General features: G+C 44.1%; 1 protein-coding gene across 1 annotated transcript in view; it reads right to left on the bottom strand.

Moving 5' to 3' along the window:
• tinagl1 (tubulointerstitial nephritis antigen-like 1) overlaps positions 1–20,062 on the bottom strand; it is a 30,869-nt gene that overhangs the window by 10,227 nt on the left and 580 nt on the right. Inside the window, exons 2-9 of the mRNA XM_061255328.1 lie at positions 15,293–15,600; positions 13,098–13,164; positions 7,922–8,014; positions 7,217–7,331; positions 5,506–5,629; positions 4,915–5,065; positions 4,475–4,661; positions 3,236–3,281 (exon numbers count right to left, since the gene is read on the bottom strand). Of these exons, the coding sequence (XP_061111312.1) occupies positions 3,236–3,281; positions 4,475–4,661; positions 4,915–5,065; positions 5,506–5,629; positions 7,217–7,331; positions 7,922–8,014; positions 13,098–13,164; positions 15,293–15,593 (1,084 nt within the window). The 5' untranslated portion in view covers positions 15,594–15,600. The remainder of the gene's footprint in view (positions 1–3,235; positions 3,282–4,474; positions 4,662–4,914; positions 5,066–5,505; positions 5,630–7,216; positions 7,332–7,921; positions 8,015–13,097; positions 13,165–15,292; positions 15,601–20,062) is intronic.

Genomic DNA, 20,062 nt, shown 5'->3' on the forward strand with positions numbered 1-20,062 from the left:
TACCGATTGTACAATAATCCCATTTAACAGAGCAGACATGATTCCTTCATTAATTGACAGTGAACATACATTTTTACCATAGTGTAGCATTAAAATTAATACCTCCGGAGTAGCTAAATACTTAGCTAAGCAGCTAAGTATTTAGGAAATGAACCCCAGAACCAGTGTTTATTTAGATGTACTGAACACACACACACACACACACACACACATATAAAATAGGCAGTTGATGCATAATATCAAACACTTTCACTAGGTTTCATTTCCTGACAGCATTCCAATTTGCGATCCTTTTTAAACCCAATGCTCGGCACAGGATGCAAAATTGTTGCCGTCAGGTGTAAATTTTAGGTTCCGTAAGCCTTAAGAGTAACAACACCCAACAGAACAGCCCTGCGTTGGTTATTATAGCTACAACGCTGAGGGAAACCTGAGCAGCTTCTGAAAGGTCAATGTCCATTTAGGGTGAGGACTGACAGGGGGTGGCCTTGTATTCTTAAAATTTAATTATAAAGAGCCCAGCCGCCAAAGCTTTTCACAGCGGGTCAGTTAATTACGAGTGGCTGATCATTTCACACTCCCAGACACAAAATCCCCACATCAGCCTTTCTCGCTCACAGTCGAAACACAGTTTAGAGAAAGAAAGAAAAAAAAGGGATGAAACTTGGCGCCGGCCCAAGATTCCCTCCCACTGTTAGGAACAATGCGAATGGGGACTGGCGCAGGCAAAAGACTACCTCCGCTCAGTCACACACGCGCACTTTCAGTCTGTCTATGTCTATGTTCTGTCAACACCCTGCACCTTCAAATTCAAATATGTTTCATTCGGTAACACTATTTGAAGGCACATATAGCTATCATAAGAGCTATATAACTCCTTCATAAGCACTACATATGCATTCATAACCACTTACTGTATGCCACTGTATAACCACAAATAGGCATATGGTGTGTTATGTCAATATTGATGTAGCAAGTCACATTACCAAGTGAACACTAAGATACACATTGACAATAAAATACAAATGACATAAACCAGGGGAACACACTCAAATATGATAATATCAGAACTTACTATCATCCAGAATCTATCATTCTAGAACATCTAAAAATTCTGTCTGACTTCCATAGTACCAGCATTATATTATGGCCATAAAAGGTCTTGAACATAGTTTTTATTTTGCCTAGAGAAGGCATTACATTCACTGTAATTCTATTTAACGTGAGCTGTGGGCATCCTCTGAATAGGTTCGCTCGGTGAAAGGATGGAACGTTAATTGTGTCTACCACCAGGTGAGACGGAGCAAAGTTGAAAGGGCAGGCTGTTAACTACTGACCACGGGCACAGGCACACAAAAAAGGTCAACAGGGTCAAGCACAAATTTCTCCAGGGTCGCACCCTCTACCGGGGGCTCATTTTTCACCTCGTTTGTGGAGGGATTGAGGCTCATATTTACAAGTTTGGAATTCCTTCGTGATCTTCTAAGATGAAATAAGTCTGAGCTTGTGCAGGTCCCCCATACACGCCCCCACCCCCCTCCCCCCCACGCCACGTTTAATATGCTTGGATGAAACACTGAACCATAACCACACAGCTGTTGCCACACTGTCTATCATACTATCCATAAGGGCACAACATGAATACACACAGACATGTGATACCCATAAACAATATTTACAACATCTATGCATATCACATAAGCATGCTATGAGGATTCCCACAGACTGAAAGAAAAACTCAAGATACTGCTGAATCATTGCTGGATTGCATGGCATCTTTGTCAAAATACAAATGTGTTATTGCGCTGTTTATCATCACTTATCTTTCAATTGCCTTCAATGTGCTTTTCTAAAGTCTTTAAAAAGCTCGACAAATATGTCTTCACTACTTTATGTGCTATGTGATGTATACATTTTTAATGGACAGATTAGTGACTTCCGTGTTGGTGGTCTCGCACAGCTCCAGCGGGTCACCACAGGGAGCCATTTAAAGGAGCGCAGAGAACCACGGTGCTGAACGCCACAACGGCCCGTGAAAATGCAGGGCGCTGAATGACCACAGTGTTCCGTATCACACACAGCCACGCATGAACACAGTGTGGCAGCTTACAGAGAGAACAGTTCACAGGCACCGTAACCGGTACAAACACAGTTGTGAAGAGGGCCAACACGTTCTCACGTCACGGAGGGAGGCGAGGCAGGACGGAAATGAAAGGAGCTCCCCAGACATCCCATTCATTCCCAAAATGTACGAACTCTCTGCTGACTGGTTCACTACCTCACTGACAGGAGGTATAACTATGCTACAAGGGCTAAATCGCTTATTTTTCTCTTTTCTTTTTCTTGCTCTTTTATTTATTCCTAGCTCTACCCAGAGAGAGGAGTGGCCAGAAAAAGAAATGGAGACGAGTAAATCGAGAAAACGTGAATCAGGCAAATGGAATATCCCTGCTCAGGTTGAAGCCACATGATTGGACAGATGGGGAGAGATGGATCCACAGGTGGATCATTTATTTAAAAAAATACTTCTGCAATGATGTGCTGATGTTTTCTTGCTCAAATTAAAGATTTTGAGTTCCTAACTTCTACTTCTAGCTTCGAGAAGGAACATTTTACAGATTGGAATGCCCTGAAAGATGACGGGGTGAGGAGAAAGTAAAATAAAAAATTAAGAGATTGGAATGAGCCCTAGGTTCACTCATTCGATACAGCAGTGGTCAGTAGTGTCCAAAAAAGTAGTTCATATGTGGTACTCTGTACTATAATTAAACAATCCTATCCAATAATGAACTTGATGCTTGATCAGCAGTAGATGCAGAGGCTTAGTGTGAAATGGTTCTTTTTGCATAGCTCTCTTGTACCTCTGTCACTCATTGTCTCGCACGCATACATGCACCACAGATTAATTTGACATATTCCCTCTTCAATGTGACTCTGTCTCTCTGCACCTCATTCTCTTGAGCTCTGGCATGTGCAGTCTGGGGCCCTCGCCCCTTTGATCTACCCACAGATATGGGATGGAGAGATGGCTGAATGGATAAGACCTGTATGGACAGATCTCTCTCTCTCAGTCTCTCTCTCTCCCTCACATACACACACACACGTTTCTAAAACCAGTTCACCTCCTGCACAAACCCAGACAGCAACCCCCCTTAACCGCGGTGCTGTATGAGACAAAGACATATCTGTAGACTATCATGCTTGAAATGGACACTCGAATGGACATCTCACTTACCTTGCACAGGGCCGTTATCCATGATCTCCTTCATGATCTCCTTCTCCTGTGAGGAAAGGGGAGAGGACACAGTGAGGGGCTGAAGTGAATGAGAAAGGTATGCATGGATGTATAGTTTTCACGGAGTAGCCCTGTACAGCAGGGCTAACAGGAAGGAAAACATATCAAATAAATAAATGGAAAACGTGTGCCTGAGAAACACAGAAATAGCATACAAAAATTACATAATTAAACACACTAATATATCTATTAACACTTCATGGCTTTCATTTTCGTGGACTTGTTTACATGTGTACTCAAAACCAGACTTTACTTGTGTGTGTCCTTGTGTGTGTGTGTGTGTGTGTGTGTGTGTGAGTGAGCAAATTTGAAGTGAATTCAGACCGTCTTCCAGTGCAAATTGACTGAATGATTGGGATCAGATCTAGGAGCAGGTGCTCAGGGCAGTTCAGCACCTCTGAGCCTTCATGCTGTCATTCAGGATCAGAACCAGAACCAATCAGAGGCAGAGCCAAGCAGCTGCAGGGTGTTCACTGCCTGAGGCAGAAGGTTGTGGTATCCATGTCAGTAAGCCAAAATCCGGAGGCCGCAGAGTGTAGCAACTGGATGATAAGCTTGTATCTTGCTTAGCCTCTCTGATTTGTACAACAATTTAACAATTGGTTACAGCAAAGTTAGACAACCACTGACAAAATTACATCACCAGATCACTTTGTGGAAACGATACAAAATATTTTTCCAACTTTCCATTGAAAGTCCTCAGATCCAAGTTCCACAGAGTACATGCGTTTCCCATATCTGCTCTGTAACTTGCCAAGTCCAAGAAGTACAGTATGTGTACCTTATGCTGTAAAGTTTCACTGTTTCGGAGAAAAGCTGGCAGAAAGCTGAATTTGAAATCCGCCCAAACAAAACAAGGAAAATTGGGTAGGAAGGAACTGGAATTGGTATTTTGGGATCAACAATTCAGCCAAATGAAATGTCAGCCAATTGGCGTCACATGAAAAAACAACATTGTGGGGCAACGTTTCTGCTACACTCGTGTATCTTTCCCACGAGTGTTATACCATATGTGTGTGTATTTGGGCATATGTGCGTATTTGGGTTCAGTTCAGGTGTGTGTGCACGTGTGTGTGTGTGTTTGGGTAAGTATGAGTGTGTGCATATGAGTGTCTGAGTGGGTGGGTGTGCAGAGAAGAGGTGGTTGGTGTGAGACTTTGGGGTAGCTGGTTTACGTACATTAGAAGACAGCCTGTAGGGTGGGGTGGACTGGTAGATTTCGTTGTGGTAGCTGTGGGTGTTGGGGCAGTGAGCTGTGGCCTGCCTCTTCCCCCGACCCACGGAGCGGCTCTGCATCATGCACCGACCCACCTCGGGCGGGGTCTGCTGGGGTGGGGAGAAGGGGTAGCACTCCTCTGTCACCACCCTGCGTCACACGGAGAGAGATTATTCATTACTTTTATTCCTTAACAGAATCATGAGAATATATTTGTTATCATTTCATTTATTTCATTTTATTTATTGTGATATTTTCTGTTCGCATATGAATTCAAGTGAATTCAAGTGAATTGAATTAGAGAGAGAAACAGTGAGAGAAAAACAGGAGGCTACTTTCTATTCATTCTGCAATCTGCCTAAATATGGTTCAGGAAGTGGTGTTGCACTGAAAGGGGTCCTACCCTCTGCGACGCAGGTACCACCAGGCCCCGTCTATCCGTCCCCCAGCACAGCCCCCTTGGTTACGTGTGTCACAGGAAATAAGGTTCTGGGGAGACAGCTGAGGGGTCATGTGACCCATGGATTGGATGGAAATGCGGTCTGATGCAACGGCTGAAGAGGGAGAGGGGAAGAAAGTGGTCAGTGATACAAAGACAGAGTCAAAAATACAAAACAAAATACAGAATACAGAATACCTCATTCCATTACTTGCTATTGCTTCTGTGATGTTTTTGTCTACATGTATTTGATATTTCAGAATATGGTCTAGTTTGGATTAGAATTTGAGAGATGTTAGAATTGTGTATGTGTATGGGTAGGGAGAGAGGGAGGAGAAGTCTTTGGAAAAAATAGACGCAGGACGCAGAAAAAAAGAAGGACGCAGAAAAAGAGAGACAAATAAACAGGTATGTACTGAATGCTAGGGTACGGGAAGACAGATGCTAGCAGGCTGTCACACATATTCACCTATGTGTGTGTATGTATGTGTGTGTGCATGCTTGTCCATGTACAAGTGTGTGTGTGTGTGTGTGCGTGCGTGTGTGTGTGTGTACCTGCAGTAGAGAACGCCCAGGATGCTGCACAATTTCCCTGATCTAGGGGCTCATGAATCTTTCCAGGCCACTTCTCAGCTGCATTGAAGTAAGGAGGCAGGTGGTCCGCACTGTCCATATTCATCTGTGGGAGAGAGAGATGGAGGGATGGTTACACACCAAAACACCAAGGTTTTTCTGGCTGGTTTTGCTAGGCATTTTGTAAGTAAAAGCTAATTGTCTGACTGGTCTAGGAATTTTCAGGAGAAGTTGCACACTATTTGTGAGATTTTTATCAGAATCAGAATCAGAATCAGAATCACTTTATTCACCAAGTAGTTTTCACATACAAGGAATTTGCTGTGGTTAGTGGGTGCATGCAGACAACATAAAGAATAATACTAAAATAGAAACATAGATATAAAATAAAGTGGAATGTGAATATAAATTAAAAATAAAAATAAAAATGTACAATACAAGATGATACTGAAGCTGGGTATGTGAAGTATTATTAAAGTGCAAAATCTAAAGTCTATGGGGGCGGGATAAGAATCTATAATTATGTAATTGTATAAAACTAAAAAAGTCATGGCATTCTCTAAAAAATGAGCATTTATTCCAGTACCATTTATTATCAGTAGAAGAGGGTACACGTGAGATTGTCATCGTTTGGGAGCTTATTAGAAACCACAGTAGGCAAGGCTTCGAGACTGTTCCGTAGCACAGAGGATTTACATGAGCGACTTATTAGGAACATTCTAGAATACCATCTTCCGATTAACTCCTGCGGTGCACCGGCTAACAAAACCAGAGACTCGATTATCTATTAAGGTTCAAAGATCCGGGGGCGGGACCGCATGTTGACATAAAGTCCCTTATGCCCGTCATGCTACCATTTTCAGGGAAAGAGCAGCCACCTGTATTGCCTCACGCATTCCTGAGTTTAATATCTTAATGATTTGCCGAGGCTACATCCCGACGTAGCCACTGCAGCCGCCGGCTGCAGTGGCAGTAAATAAAAAGTGTTCAAAGTCTGCACTGGGCCACGCCTCGGAGCATAGCCTGACCCCGCCAGGAGGTGGCTGTTCGCACCGTGGTTAGAGATTAGGTGTGCGAGGAAGGAGAAATTCTAGCCTCTGGGAATGTGCGGCTGTGTGTGTGCGTGCAGCTCCGGCCCTGGGGCACTGCAGTTGGTCGATTCATTACCCACAATCCACAGCATTGGCGTTTGCTGAATGAGCTGAGAGACAGTTGGGGATATTTATGAATGGGCTTCCCCGATAGTATCTGAGCAGCTTTGGGCACAGGTAGGGACATGTTTGGAAGTGTGTTTGAGCGTGTATGAGCGTGTGTGTGTGGAGGGGGGGGTGGTGTAACAGAGATCAGAGGAGGCCTCAGCCCCACCCCCTCTACCTACTGTTCCCCACCACCTCTCACAAACATTTCATTATACTTTGTTTTCATAAAATATATCTTTCTGGAAGAACCTGATACCACATTGTACATATTGAATTGAACTGAATGATTATGTGAATTATGATGGACTGGAATGCCATGATTATAGTTCTCCTCTCACACAGAGCTCCCGCTAGACTACATGGCTATGTGCCAAAGGTCTTTGTGACTGAAGCTTTCAAGGTGAAAGTCCGCAGGAGCTAATCTTTCCCACTGCACTTTGTATCAGTCCTACGAGGCTGTTACACTCCCCGCTCTGAGTGTGTGAATCCCTCACCTGGATTTCGTTCATGCTCATCACAGTCCGAGATGGCCGCTGGGTCCCCAGACGGTAACGCAGGCCCTCATCCAGGCTCATACCCCAAAACTGGCTGTAGTTCCCTGCCCGCCAGCTAGGGGGAGACACAGTAAGAGAGAGTCTGAGAATGCAAGGGGATCTGCTGCGGTTGAGGTGGTCTCTGGCTGTTCCAAATTGTCTGATTGCGTCAAGTAGCATTTGCACCAACAGATCTGCTCTAAGTTTGTGGGCTATCAGTAATACTTATAGCATTTCTTACTTGCCAAAAGTACCATCTTAATTTCAGACTCCATCGGGTTGCAAACTGTCCGGGTGTTAATCAATATCAATGTGTCTTGGTGAGCCTCAGCGTATCTCCACATTTTTCCATATTATATTGTCAGTAGCCCTCAATGTCTCTTACATTGATTCAATGTTATTATGTGAATGTAAGTTTGAGTCTCGAATCTCTGAGTATCCATCAGTGCTAGTGACAATTAACTCTAGTAATAAATGTTAGAAAGCCTCTTCCTGTCTCATTGTACAGTGTGTATCAGTCTGCCACAGTGTGACTAGTTGATCATGTCAGTACTGCTAACATTAGTTAGCATCAGCATGCATCACCATTAGTGTATGTCAGTTAGCCTCAGTGTGTCTCATACTTGGCGAGTGTAAGCGGGTCTTAGAATGCATTGGTGGTCTTACCCGTAGTTTCCCCTGTTGACCTCCTGGATCATGTCATTATCTATCAGGCAGGCAAGCTGCTCACATTCCCAACGTCCTGCTGCACCACACGTGCTGAGGGGGGTGAGAGAAAAGGTTTCCTTAGCTAATAAAACATAAAGTGCCAATATGCTATTTCCACCAAAGGGGATTACATTTACTTTGCCTTCAGACAAGCAAGAAAAACTATTTTAACAATAAACATTAGATCAAAAAAAATTGTTCTAAAATAACAAATGTGTGGGGATTAAAGAACAGTGGGATTCCCCTTGGAAATGCGGCGGGATCAAGATTTCGTATTTGGCACCAACAATAGACAGAGGGAGGAGAGACAGGAAGAGAGAGTCTGAGAACAGAGAGGCAGGCAGAGCGAAAGAGAGTGAGAGAAGGAGAGAGAGAGAGAGAGAGAGAGAGAGAGAGAGAGAGAGAGAGAGAGAGAGAGAGAGAGAGAAAACATGCAAAACCAGCCTTTTAAGGCTGCAGCGCTTTGAAAAATGTCCATTTTTAGACACAGGTCCCTTGGAGAGCCTGTCTATTCCAATACTGTGAGGATACTTCACATTGTTTTCTTTGAAAATATTGTGTTTGTGAGTCACACACAAAAAAGGAATTCCTGTCCTTTAAACGATGAGTCATGGTGTGTTCGTGTACAAGTTCTCTGTAAGTGGAGAAAGCAAGTATGAAGTGATGAACCGAAACAGTGGCCCATTTTCCCCATAGGGCTATCAGTCACAGACATGCTTGAGTAATTGGATTCAATATCCAAATCGGGAAATAGTTTATCTGTGGTCTCTGTGTGCGTGTGTATGTGTGTGTGACCTTAGTATGACCTAAGCAGTAACCTGTACTGGTCATTATAAAATACCATTTCTGCACACCATCCATGCATATTTGCGAGTTTCCTCTTATCTTTGTGACATAGCCGGATCTGATGTCAAACCCTAGAAAATCAATTAGTGTTTAATATCCAGTGCTACAATGGGCCTGTGATGCAGTAACAAGCTGCATAATTGGCAGATTAGTGCCCTGCTCTTTCAACCAGAATGCAAATTGGATGGGTTCACATACTTGTTGTGAACTGGATATGTTTTCTCTTGACAATGGTGAATAACTCATTAGGAATCATGCGCTTGGACAGTGCCATAGCTAACTATAATTTATTGAGGTGGTGTACCTTCATGACAGAGTTATGTAACCTTTTTTTCCCTCAAGAGACTCTGGTCAGCACACCCTTCTGAGTAATTGGAGGCGGGTTTCATATGGACACTGTGTACAGTACACATTTAGTTTTGTCCAGTCATCTTGACACACACATTGGAACAGCACCCCCCCATCTTGTCTCAATGTTTTGATTGGGGTAAGACAGACCACGATGCCTGACCTCCCCTTCCCTTCATCGGCCCTGAATACACAGGACCTCCAAGGGCTGGACTCAATGGGTCAGGGCAGACATAAATTCACACAGTGGTGCTGGGAAACACATTGCTGGCATCCTGGCATGGGTGCAGAATGATACACGGGCCTTGCAAGAGCGTCCTTGTCAGCAGAAGGCTGTTTCTCAAACTCCCTGCACTCTACTGATGTCATGTTCCCTCCCCAAGAGTGCATTGGCCACAAAACGCTGTGTCAGCTGGTAATGTCACTGTTATGTCACTGAAGTACACCACCCTTTTATAGGTATTGTGAAAGAATAAAAGAACTAAAAATGTTCCAGAGGTATATATTTGAATATTGTTCCGCATATGGAAATAGGATACTTTGGCATTTATTTATTTAAAAATGTATTGTTTGTTTACTTTTTTTTGATATGGGTGTTGCCTCACCCAACATTTACATTTTTACATTTTTGTCATTTGGCAGACGCTTTTAATCCAAAGCGACTTACAAGTGCATAGGTTCTACCACAAGTCAAAGCATCACATCCAGAACTAGGAAAATACACATGGAATGCTGTTCTAAACATATAGTCGTCATCATAAGTGCAATTTTCTTTTTTTTCTTTTTTTGTGGGGGGGGTTAGACAAGGATAGGGATATCAGAAAGGAGGGGCGGGGGAAATCAGGAGGGAGGACTAAGGTAGAGTTTGAAAAGGTGTGTTTTGAGTCTGCGTCGAAATAGGGGGAGGGATTCTGCGGTCCTGACAGTGGTAGGCAAGTCATTCCACCACTGAGGAACCAGAACGGAAAACAGGCGTGAACGTGCAGCTCGACCGCCAGGTGCACATAGAGAGGGAACCATAAGGCGACTAGAGCTGGCAGACCGGAGTGGTCTAGCTGGGGAGTAGGGAGTGATCAAGGATTGTATGTAAGGTGGGGCAATCCCCTTAGCAGCCTGAAATGCCAACACTAGGGCCTTGAAACGCATGGTGCGGCAATAGGAGGCAAAGTACAACAACTTTGAATTCAATTATTCATATTTCACTTTCGATCTTTGATGGTAACATCACTTGATTAAATAATGTTTAACTTTGTGGCCATCATCTCTGTGAGACTGTCAGTGCAAAAACTTTCATGTGTCATTGTGTCCACCAGAAAGCTTATTACTAGATATCAGAAAAGACCTCCAGTAATATACCAAAAACTGAATCTCCAAAATGACCATGGGCCTGTTACTCTACCCTAATAGGAATTTGGTTGCCTATACTCTTTCTTTGAAATCATTACCTATTCCAAAAACCCATGACCAAGGAGAGAACCTTGATAAATAACATCAAACCATCTAATTTGATCAGAGGATATTGAGTTAAATTTGTGAGAGCAGCCAGCACTGTGAGTATGTGGCTAGAGACAAAAAGTTATCGTGCCAAACAGCCAATGATTTCACATATTCAGTACAGAGAATGTGTCATACATATGAAATTCTTCCCTTATCTAAAGTACACACATGCATGCACACACACACCCACACACACAAACAGACGCACACACACCCGCACACACCTCACACAATGTATACAAACGTGTACATATGAATACACAAGCACATACACGCACACACACACACACACACACACACACACACACACACATGCACACACCCAAACATTGTTTCTGAAGCTGAACTCTATTCCCAGGATGCTGTGTGCATAATGATCTGTGCAGTTATCTCAGGAAAATCACCTTCCATCTAAGATACAGGCCCCTATGTCCTTACAGATTTCATCACTAGATCATAAAGACACTGACAGGCTCCTCCATCACAGACAGACTGAGCTCTCCACCGTATCCTAGTGGTTGAGGGAGAGGGGGGAGGGTGGTTTGGAGGGGGTCAGGTGTGGAGGCAAGGGGTAGCTCTCTCTCAGAGGTCCAGACCCTCCGGCTGTTGTCAATGTGGCACAGTTATAGAAGAATTGCTGTGTGACTCTGACATTTTGTTCTGTGGGGCTAATCAGCTGGTCAGATGGTTCCTCTGGGAGCAGATCTGAGTGTGGACGGAAAAGATAAGGCGTGGTGTGGGGGGTGCTGGGGGGCAGCAGGATGAGAGGGACAGAGGGGTGGATATTCTTGAACGGGAAGTCTTGTACGCCTTTGTGAACTTGCATGTGCGTGTGTGTGTCTATGTGTGTGTGTGTTTCTGTGGGTGTATGTGGGGGGGAGCCATCCCCATGTGTCAAATCTTTTGTTTCAGCTTGCAGGCGAGAGGGGAGTTGGCACTCTAATCCTGCTGCAGATCCTTCTTGTACACACGCCTATTTTTAGCTAGCAGGGAGGTACCCCTGTTTAACCTCAGCTGAGGCTTCTGGGAACAGAGAGGAGTGAGACGATGGATAGTAACACACACACATGAAAGTGACCCACGTGTCACCGGTGTGTGCTTTCTGAACCTCACAACGAGGTCGCCTCTGCAGGAGAGGAGACGGGGCACAGCTGGGGATAGAACGTCCCATCTCTGTAATGATGAGCGATGATGTCGCATGATGTTTAATCCACCTCCAGTAGCCACAAGTACTGAAAGCATGATGCTGTTGAGGTGCCTGATGTGTCACAGCACTGTGATGGACTCAATGGCAGATGACTTGTAGCAGGTAAACCCATACCAAACTGAACCAGGTCAGACTGATACCAATGTGTCCTGAACGTGTGAGGGTGTGCTGGGCATTGAGAATGGTCCATGTGTGTAAAACATTCACATGCACGCAGAAACACACATACGGACACAGACACGTGCTGCACACACACACACACACACACACACACACACACACACACACACACTGATTATGTGTAGTGGAGAGCACATACCATGTAAATGAAAAACTGCTCTGACATGTAGGTGGGGAATTTCACTTCCTGTTATTCTAACCCTGTGTGTCTGTGAATGTGCACGTGTGTGTGAGAGAGAAAGGGATAAGAGACTGTTGTTCTATATAATGGGCTCATATCAAAGAAGAACATTCTCTGCAGTGGGTGGTGGGGTTGTCATGAGGAACTGAGGAGCAGTGAAGTGGAATTCCAGTAGTTTACACAGTAGGAGTCTGCTGGAGAAACTGCGGGAAAGTTTGGCCCAAATTAAAGCACAGGCTAAGAACCTCAATAACTGGAGAGGTGGGGGAATTTTAGACCTGAAAATGACATTTCTATCAGTGCTGCCACTCACAATGAAACAAAAAACTCTAAAAGTTTTGTATGCAGTTGTTGCTCTTGTCACCACTGGGTTAAGTAATTTGCTGTAAGAGCCGGTAGTCCTATTATACATTAACATACGGGTGCGAGTGGTCATAATAATCTAAACAGAGTGAGAAGACCATGGTGCCTCTGTGCATTAACTGGGCTGGATGTTTGCAGTGTAAACATTTCTCATGACTGTGCCACCAAAGGGTCGTGAGGAAAAGCGAACCAGGCAGGAGAGAAACGGGCTGAGATAGACGAGCGTCTCAGGAATGTGTATGGTGCTAATCCCACCCCTCCCCACCATCACCCCCACCCTCACCCTCATATTAATAAACCCACTCTGGACCAAACCCACATGTCTTATAGTGATAAATGCCTTATATGGAGACATTCAAAACAACTGCATCCTCTTTACGCAACACTCTATGGATGAGATCCTGCTATTAACACCACCTAAGAGAATACAAAGCCCTGTGACGACTCTCATGGCTTGGAAAGAACAAAGCAAGAACAGAAACAGATGAGGAAAAGTGAGGGAAGGGACTCACCATAAATTGCAGTTTTCTTTGTATGTTGCTCCTGAGTGGAACCTATGTCCATTCCTCTCACAAGCCCCTGAAACAATAATAACAAATCGCATTACTACACATCAGCAGGTGCTCTCCATCTGACTGTTTGAGCAATAGAAAATAACCTGCACACACACATACTGTGTATACGCGTGCGTGCAGAGAAACCAGGTCCGAGCGAGTTAACACGTGTGCTCTTTGGCTACCGCGATGCTCTGATAATCCGACATGGGAATGTTCTTCTGGCTTTTCCCAGTGATGTGAGGCTCTGGTCACGCCTTAACTGGCTTAATTAGAGCTCCGCACATGAACCGGACTGCCTGGCTCTCGTGTACCCAAACCACAACCCCCCCTAACGATTAAACACTCTGAGAAACACACTTCATGGAACTTCCTATTGCATTCAACCCATGAAGGGAGTTCACACGGTAGCAGGGCGGGGAGAATCAAGATGATTTATCGCTGCTGCATGCTGGTCCTCCCACAGCCGGCTAATGAACTCTGACACATTCAAGCTGATACAACACATGGGAGTCTGCCATATGTCATACCAATGAGGGTGGAGTGTTTTTGCAGGCGCTGCTGTATGAATGTCTGGCTTCACAGGGGCAGTTTTGCATTACACCGTGAACCCTGTTGTAAACCCCTTCAGCACATAGCTGCCATTTTGTAGCAGCGGGGTCACCCTGGGCATGGTGGCAACGCAATGTTATGATCATGTTATGTTGCAGCTGTTGCACTGCTGGAGTGCATGGGAGGTCAGGCTTGTATCCAGGTATACTGACTTGGCAGTTCCTTTCCTTTTTCCCTTTTAAGAGTTCTGATACTTTAGCCAGCCCCTGTTCTCCCTAAATGCACTGGTACAGTAATCCATGCCAGCCCTATTTGCTATGAAAGAGTCTGTTCTTGCTTGACTGAAGTTTCTACCCTCATACAGGTAAGTTGAGCAGAGAGCGACAGAGGAAGAGAGAGGAGAAAGAGAGAGGGAAAGAAAAAGTCAAAGAGAGTTTTAGATAGAGATGGAATGGAAGCGGAAAGAGAGATAGAGAGAAGAGATATGAGTCATAGAGCGAGGAGGACCTAAAAACAGAGGGAGGGAGAGAGGACATGCGAGCAAAAGAGGGAGAATGAGAAAAGAGAAAAAGAATGAGAGAGAAAGAGAGAGAAGGAGGTGCGTAGAGATAAGGCCTGTGTCAGTAAACACCTGGTCTGGTGTGATTCAGTAACGTGGTGACACACCTCTGGACCCCCATCCCACTCCTTCAGCAAACTCCTGTGTCGTCTAACGAGCACATACCTGTCACGCCCTCTCCGTACTGCTGCTCTCACTCCCGTCCTCTCTCTCCCTCCCTCTACATTGCAGGCATTCTTTCCCCTGACCTCCATTCATCCGTCTCTCTCTACCCGCCCCCCTTCTCTTTCCACTAATAAGAAACCAACTGTTCCCCCCAGATTTACAGGTACTCTTCTGCCCGCCTGTGCATGTTTTACACCTTTGTGCAGAGCAGAGAGATTAGCATATGTAAAAGGCTACCTGTACACCTCTAGAATAGAATAATTAATGCCTCTCTGTAATGATGTGCTATGATTGGAGATGCATATGGCTATGTTTCTACACAGATATGTACAGAGAATTGCTGTGCTGTGCCCCAGCGTGGTGATGTATTGGAAAGATACTTTTGAGATGTCACTGCTCATCCTATCTCACACAGATTCAAGGTCAAGAAATCTGTGCAGTGGTTGTATTTCAGTCAAATATTTCAATACACATAGTTCAATAAAACACATAGTGTTTCAGCTGTAGTGCTGCTGTAAAATCTAAATGTTTTGTTCGTTTTTGTAAACATAAACATTGTGAATTCATAGCAGAAATTATCAGTAGGATACTTGCTATTACAGTTCAGGTTCACCACTTGCTCAAGTTACAGTAACAGTGTCCTACCAGGAGAATGAGTAAGCTGTAAGCTTCATGTTACAGCCCAGTTTATTAACCAGTGCCCTGCATTGTTGTCCATGTTAATCATGTGACATGATTTAGACATACTATATCATGGTGTTCTGTTTGAGTCCTGTTTGTTTCGTATAATCTGAAATGCTGTACTCGTGGCTCATAAGGTGCTTAGCCCCCCCCCCCCTCCATCTCCCCCCAATTCCCTTTCCTGTTTCTCTCTTACCAATGAGGGGAGGTGGGACACCCAGACAGTGCCCCCAGAAGTCGGGACAGCAGTCGGAGATGGTGCGGTTGCAGAACAGGTCGCAGTAGCATATGGTGTCCAGGTACGGGACAGTGCACTGGTCATCCCGCCCCGGACAACAGCCCCCTCTCCGCTCGCAGTACGACCCAAACGGGTCTCGAATCCCGCCCCTGTGCAGGGGGCTGTTCAGGTCTCTCCTCGTCCGCGAAGCCCGCCTCGCCATTCCAGCCTCCGCCAGCAGGAGGAGCCCTAGGGCCAACGTCATCAGTAGGAACTTCATTGCTCACCTGCAGGATACAAGGGACCACAATAACAGTGATGAGAAACTGCATTATTTTTTATATAAAATAGCATGCTGTTGGTCTTCTCTACCAAAGACCCAGCTTTCCAGCAGAGAAATTGGCTAAGGCTAACTGTTAATAGGATTAGATTAGCTGGTCATTAATAACTAATAATCCTGGTTCCAATGAGCAACTGGAAGCCAGAGTTCAGGGTAACCACATTAGGATATAGCAGTGTTGGAAAGTGGAGAATATTCAGGTCATGGTCTGGGATGCTTTGATGAGTTGTGCTCATTTCATATCAAGTTGTAGTAAACCCCTTTATCCGAGCCCAAAACACCCTCACAACTGGGCTTGGATATGAACCTCTGTGAAAAACTCACAATTCTTTGTTTTCAACACCAGTCTTAATCTGCTGACACTCACACGTGTGCACTTATGCAAACACCCCCAAACACGTACATGCACACATTTTTAAAGATATATTGCACAGTCATCCACAGTCAACAGTATGTGATGCAAAGCAATGTATTCAGCTCAAAGCATATATTTTTATATTATGCAATTACGCTAACTGGAAAGAACATAGATAAAACTGCACTCAATAACTCCCTAGGCTGGAGTGCCTTAGCCAGTACAGCACATTACATGACACATTACAAGCAATACACAGTCTTTCCTTTTCAAAAACCACTTCAAATAATTCCATCTATTGCACTTACTTGGGAGTACAGCAAGCACTTTTCTTCATGTCAAACACAAAGACAAAGTATAGTACTGTATGTCCCTGTCTTTCACTAAAGATTATTGCATACACCATCTCACACACAGTGTTGAGTCAACCAGTCTTACGTGAAGCAATCTTACATAGAGTAGGGCATACACAAATCTCTCAACTAAGATTATAGCATACACAGTTAAGTCATGCCTCACAAACAAGCTCTTACTACTGCACAGTGCTGAATTGGATTGTCTGTCATCAGTTTTTACCTAAGACAAATCTAGATAGCTATGGATGGGTTGAGCAGTTAAATGTAAATGTCAAAAATGCATATAACATATATAATTGATGTCTGTCATTTTATTTTACTACATGGTTTTGGAAAAGTTTTTGTGAAATCCAATCAGAATTCTGAGGGAAATTAATTTAAAATAAAAACTGTTCAAAAGAAGAACACTTTACAGAGATGAAACTAAGCTGGGTTACAAAAACAATAGTTTAACTGATATGTTCATTTAATGTTAAGGAAAAGGAAGGGAACAAGATAAACAGACTTTTTTTATCAAAATGTGGCAGCACATGTGAAATTGCAAAAAGGCCATGAAATTATCACCAACATGTGAGAGCCCTGTGCTATCTCTGAAATGGCAAGAGGCATGTTTCCTGTGGTCACAGCCTGTCAGAGCTATCAGTCACACATTAGTGAAATTAAAATAAAACACAGCAGACACATGCACGAACGCGTGCACATGCGCGCACACACACACACACACACACACACACACGCACACACACACACACACAAACACACAAAATTCAGTCTTTGGGATAGAACCAGAAAACAGACCAGATGTAATATATAAATATATTTGCATATAAGTTAGTGTACAGGAGCTCCTAAAAAAGGGCTCAGTGAGTGTATTTTGAAAGAATTAAACTCAGTGAGGAATTAAAAATGGAAAGAAAAATGAATCAGTAAGAATGGGAACTGCAGGAAAGCATGTTTCCAGCTCCAGTCATTGCGGAGGTACTGTAGCCGCCTGGCTGTTTTTCCTCAGGCTCAACCGAGCACAAACTCTGCCCCCTTCACTCTCACTCTACCTTCAGAACAATGGCTTATCTCCACACGTGATTGTTTTTTAACTGCCTGTTGTGGTCTTGGGTTACCCAGGGGCCGGCGCGGATCAGAAGGGTGGGCAGTGATCCAATAGTGGTGGCAGTGGGTGAGTGGGTGGGGTGGGAGGAGGTGGCTGGTCATATAAATAGCATCATTAATTATCCAATCAGCCCCCGGAGCACAATGAAGAGGAGCTGAGGAAAAGCCATTTGCAGTGCAGTTTTCTGCATGACTGTGCCTTCAGTTAGCGGCGACATGCACACTCGCGCACGCACACACACGCACACACATACACGCACACACAATTGCTCCATTTCTGCCAAGAAGAGCCCTCCTTTTCTGACTGACTTTTCACTTCTGGAGTGGGCCAGCAAACAGCGGGAGCCAGTTGAAGGTACAAAGAAACAATTTTGAGGAACACACCCAGCTCTGTTTGTTTTTTTATTTTATTTTGTAATGTCTATAGATTATATACTATGCGCTCTATATCCCAGAATGTGTCCGAGGTTAAGTGCCACTGAAACCAGCATGAGGATGGTTTTGATCACCTCAAGGCATCTTTTATCAACACAATCAGCAACTCCATCAGCAACACCAGGGGTAACTTGTGAAAAGCAGGCCACAGCAATTATCAGCCGTCAGTCGGAGGGCTCATATTTCAAGCAGGGTGCCACAATCGGAGCTATGCAGAATTGTACAATTACATCTGCAAATTTCATGCTGTACAAATGGGGGAAGGCGAAAAAAGAAACGGTATGCTTTGTAAATCGCGCCAGACACGAGGCCCAGTGTTTTGCACGATGTAACCCTGATAAGAAGTGCACCTGCACAGGATTTCCATTCAGTAGGAAGCATTTACCTCTGGATTCTGGTTGTGTCATGATAATTACTGGCTTCAAGGTAAAGCCAGGGAGGGGGATGCGACTACACATGCAGGTTAAGATATTTCATACCTCTGAGAGCTTTGTGGAATATGCAGCCGGGAACCGCTCATGCAGGTGTATTGAAGGACAGGCTCACAGAGGAAACACACCAGACAGTGAAATATCATCATTTCAAACATGGCTAAAAACACAATGAAGCACAATGCTCCAAACTCCTGTCCCCTCCAGCACTGGGATGTGTCCACTTCCTGTATACACTAGACTTTAATTTTCCAATTGCAAGGCCAGTGTGTGTGAAACCCAGAACGGGTCTGAAATCCATAGTCCCAAATTTCACAATGCCCAGTCAATCGAGGCAGATGGGATTTATATAGGATTTAAAACCTGCAGCCACTTCCACAGAGTTGCATCAATACGGACTGCTGGTCTCAGATCAAGCCTGTTTCCTCTCAGTAGGATGGTCCGTTGAACAGTCTTGTCCAAGAATGAACTGGGACTCAAGCCCATGAAAGAAGACCCCCAAGCCCTCACACAGCCGTCATGACAGTGGGGTTCAGATGCGGTGGCCCCAGGCTGGAGTGCAGCACTAAGGGGCTAAGGGGACACTTAGGCCATTACTGCTGTATTACAGTTAAAAGAGAGGGTTTCTCATATGGAACTACAACACATCCAGCTGTGTTTCAACGGTGTGGAAGTAATCAAAAAGACAATGAGAGGCACGACAAGCACACTACCCATCCCCCATTAAAATGCACAGAAACACACAAAAAATACACAGGCACACACACACACATTCACATAGATTAGCAAGAGACAGGGAACTTAGCCTTAAACACATAATTATTCTAAACCTGTTTTTGCCTGTTTTTCCTGATTAATTAGCCCTACCACGAAGGATCACCCACCTGCAGTTGCATTAGCATATTTATGTACATTTTTTATCATTACAGGACCATTAGATCATATTTAAATACATTCAAAAATAAATGAATTTTTTAATTTTTTTTATCTTTAGACTAAAAGGATTTTATTTTATTTGATGTGCACAAACGTAATGTACTGAATATAAGGAATAAGATGCTAATAGGGGAACCTTATTTCAAATGCTAGTTATTTGTATGTTTGTTTTTGATTGTTATTATTGTTGATATTATGTTGATATTATATCATTGTTCCTACACAGGAAATACATTTGTGGGTTGCCATCCGTTACAATGATGCTTACATTGACTTCACAGTGAACTGTCCCTGTCAGCAAAACTATTTAGCAAATTAAGTAAAATTATCAATTTTTCTCATACTCCCAAACACACATAACTGTATACCATGTCTCTCTCTCACTCACACACGCACACACACGCCTGGACATGACACCTGTCAATTGCACTTTGAGACATTATTTCACGACCGACTGCCAGGACAGTCAGTTGCTCAGCAGAGTTAAAACACGTCAGCGGAATGTAGCTTTTTGCCTGCAGAGAGTCAGTTTGGTCTGTTGGCAGTGACCTGGACCGCTGGCACCATTCCCTCGGCCCGCTAATTCATGGTTATGCTCAGATAACAAAAGCTCAGTCTGAGACAGGTGTGAGCGGCTGTTACAGTGTCACATGGAAGGTCGCAGAATGACAAATCTTCCACGGCGCCCGGCACAGGTGTAAGAGAAGCAGCCGAGATAGAATGGCCACTCTATGTGGCACAATGATCCTGCTATTGAACAACCTGGTTTAATTCATATGCTTGCTGTGT

This window comes from Conger conger, chromosome 9 (assembly GCF_963514075.1).
Source record: "Conger conger chromosome 9, fConCon1.1, whole genome shotgun sequence".
Lineage (NCBI taxonomy): Eukaryota > Metazoa > Chordata > Actinopteri > Anguilliformes > Congridae > Conger > Conger conger.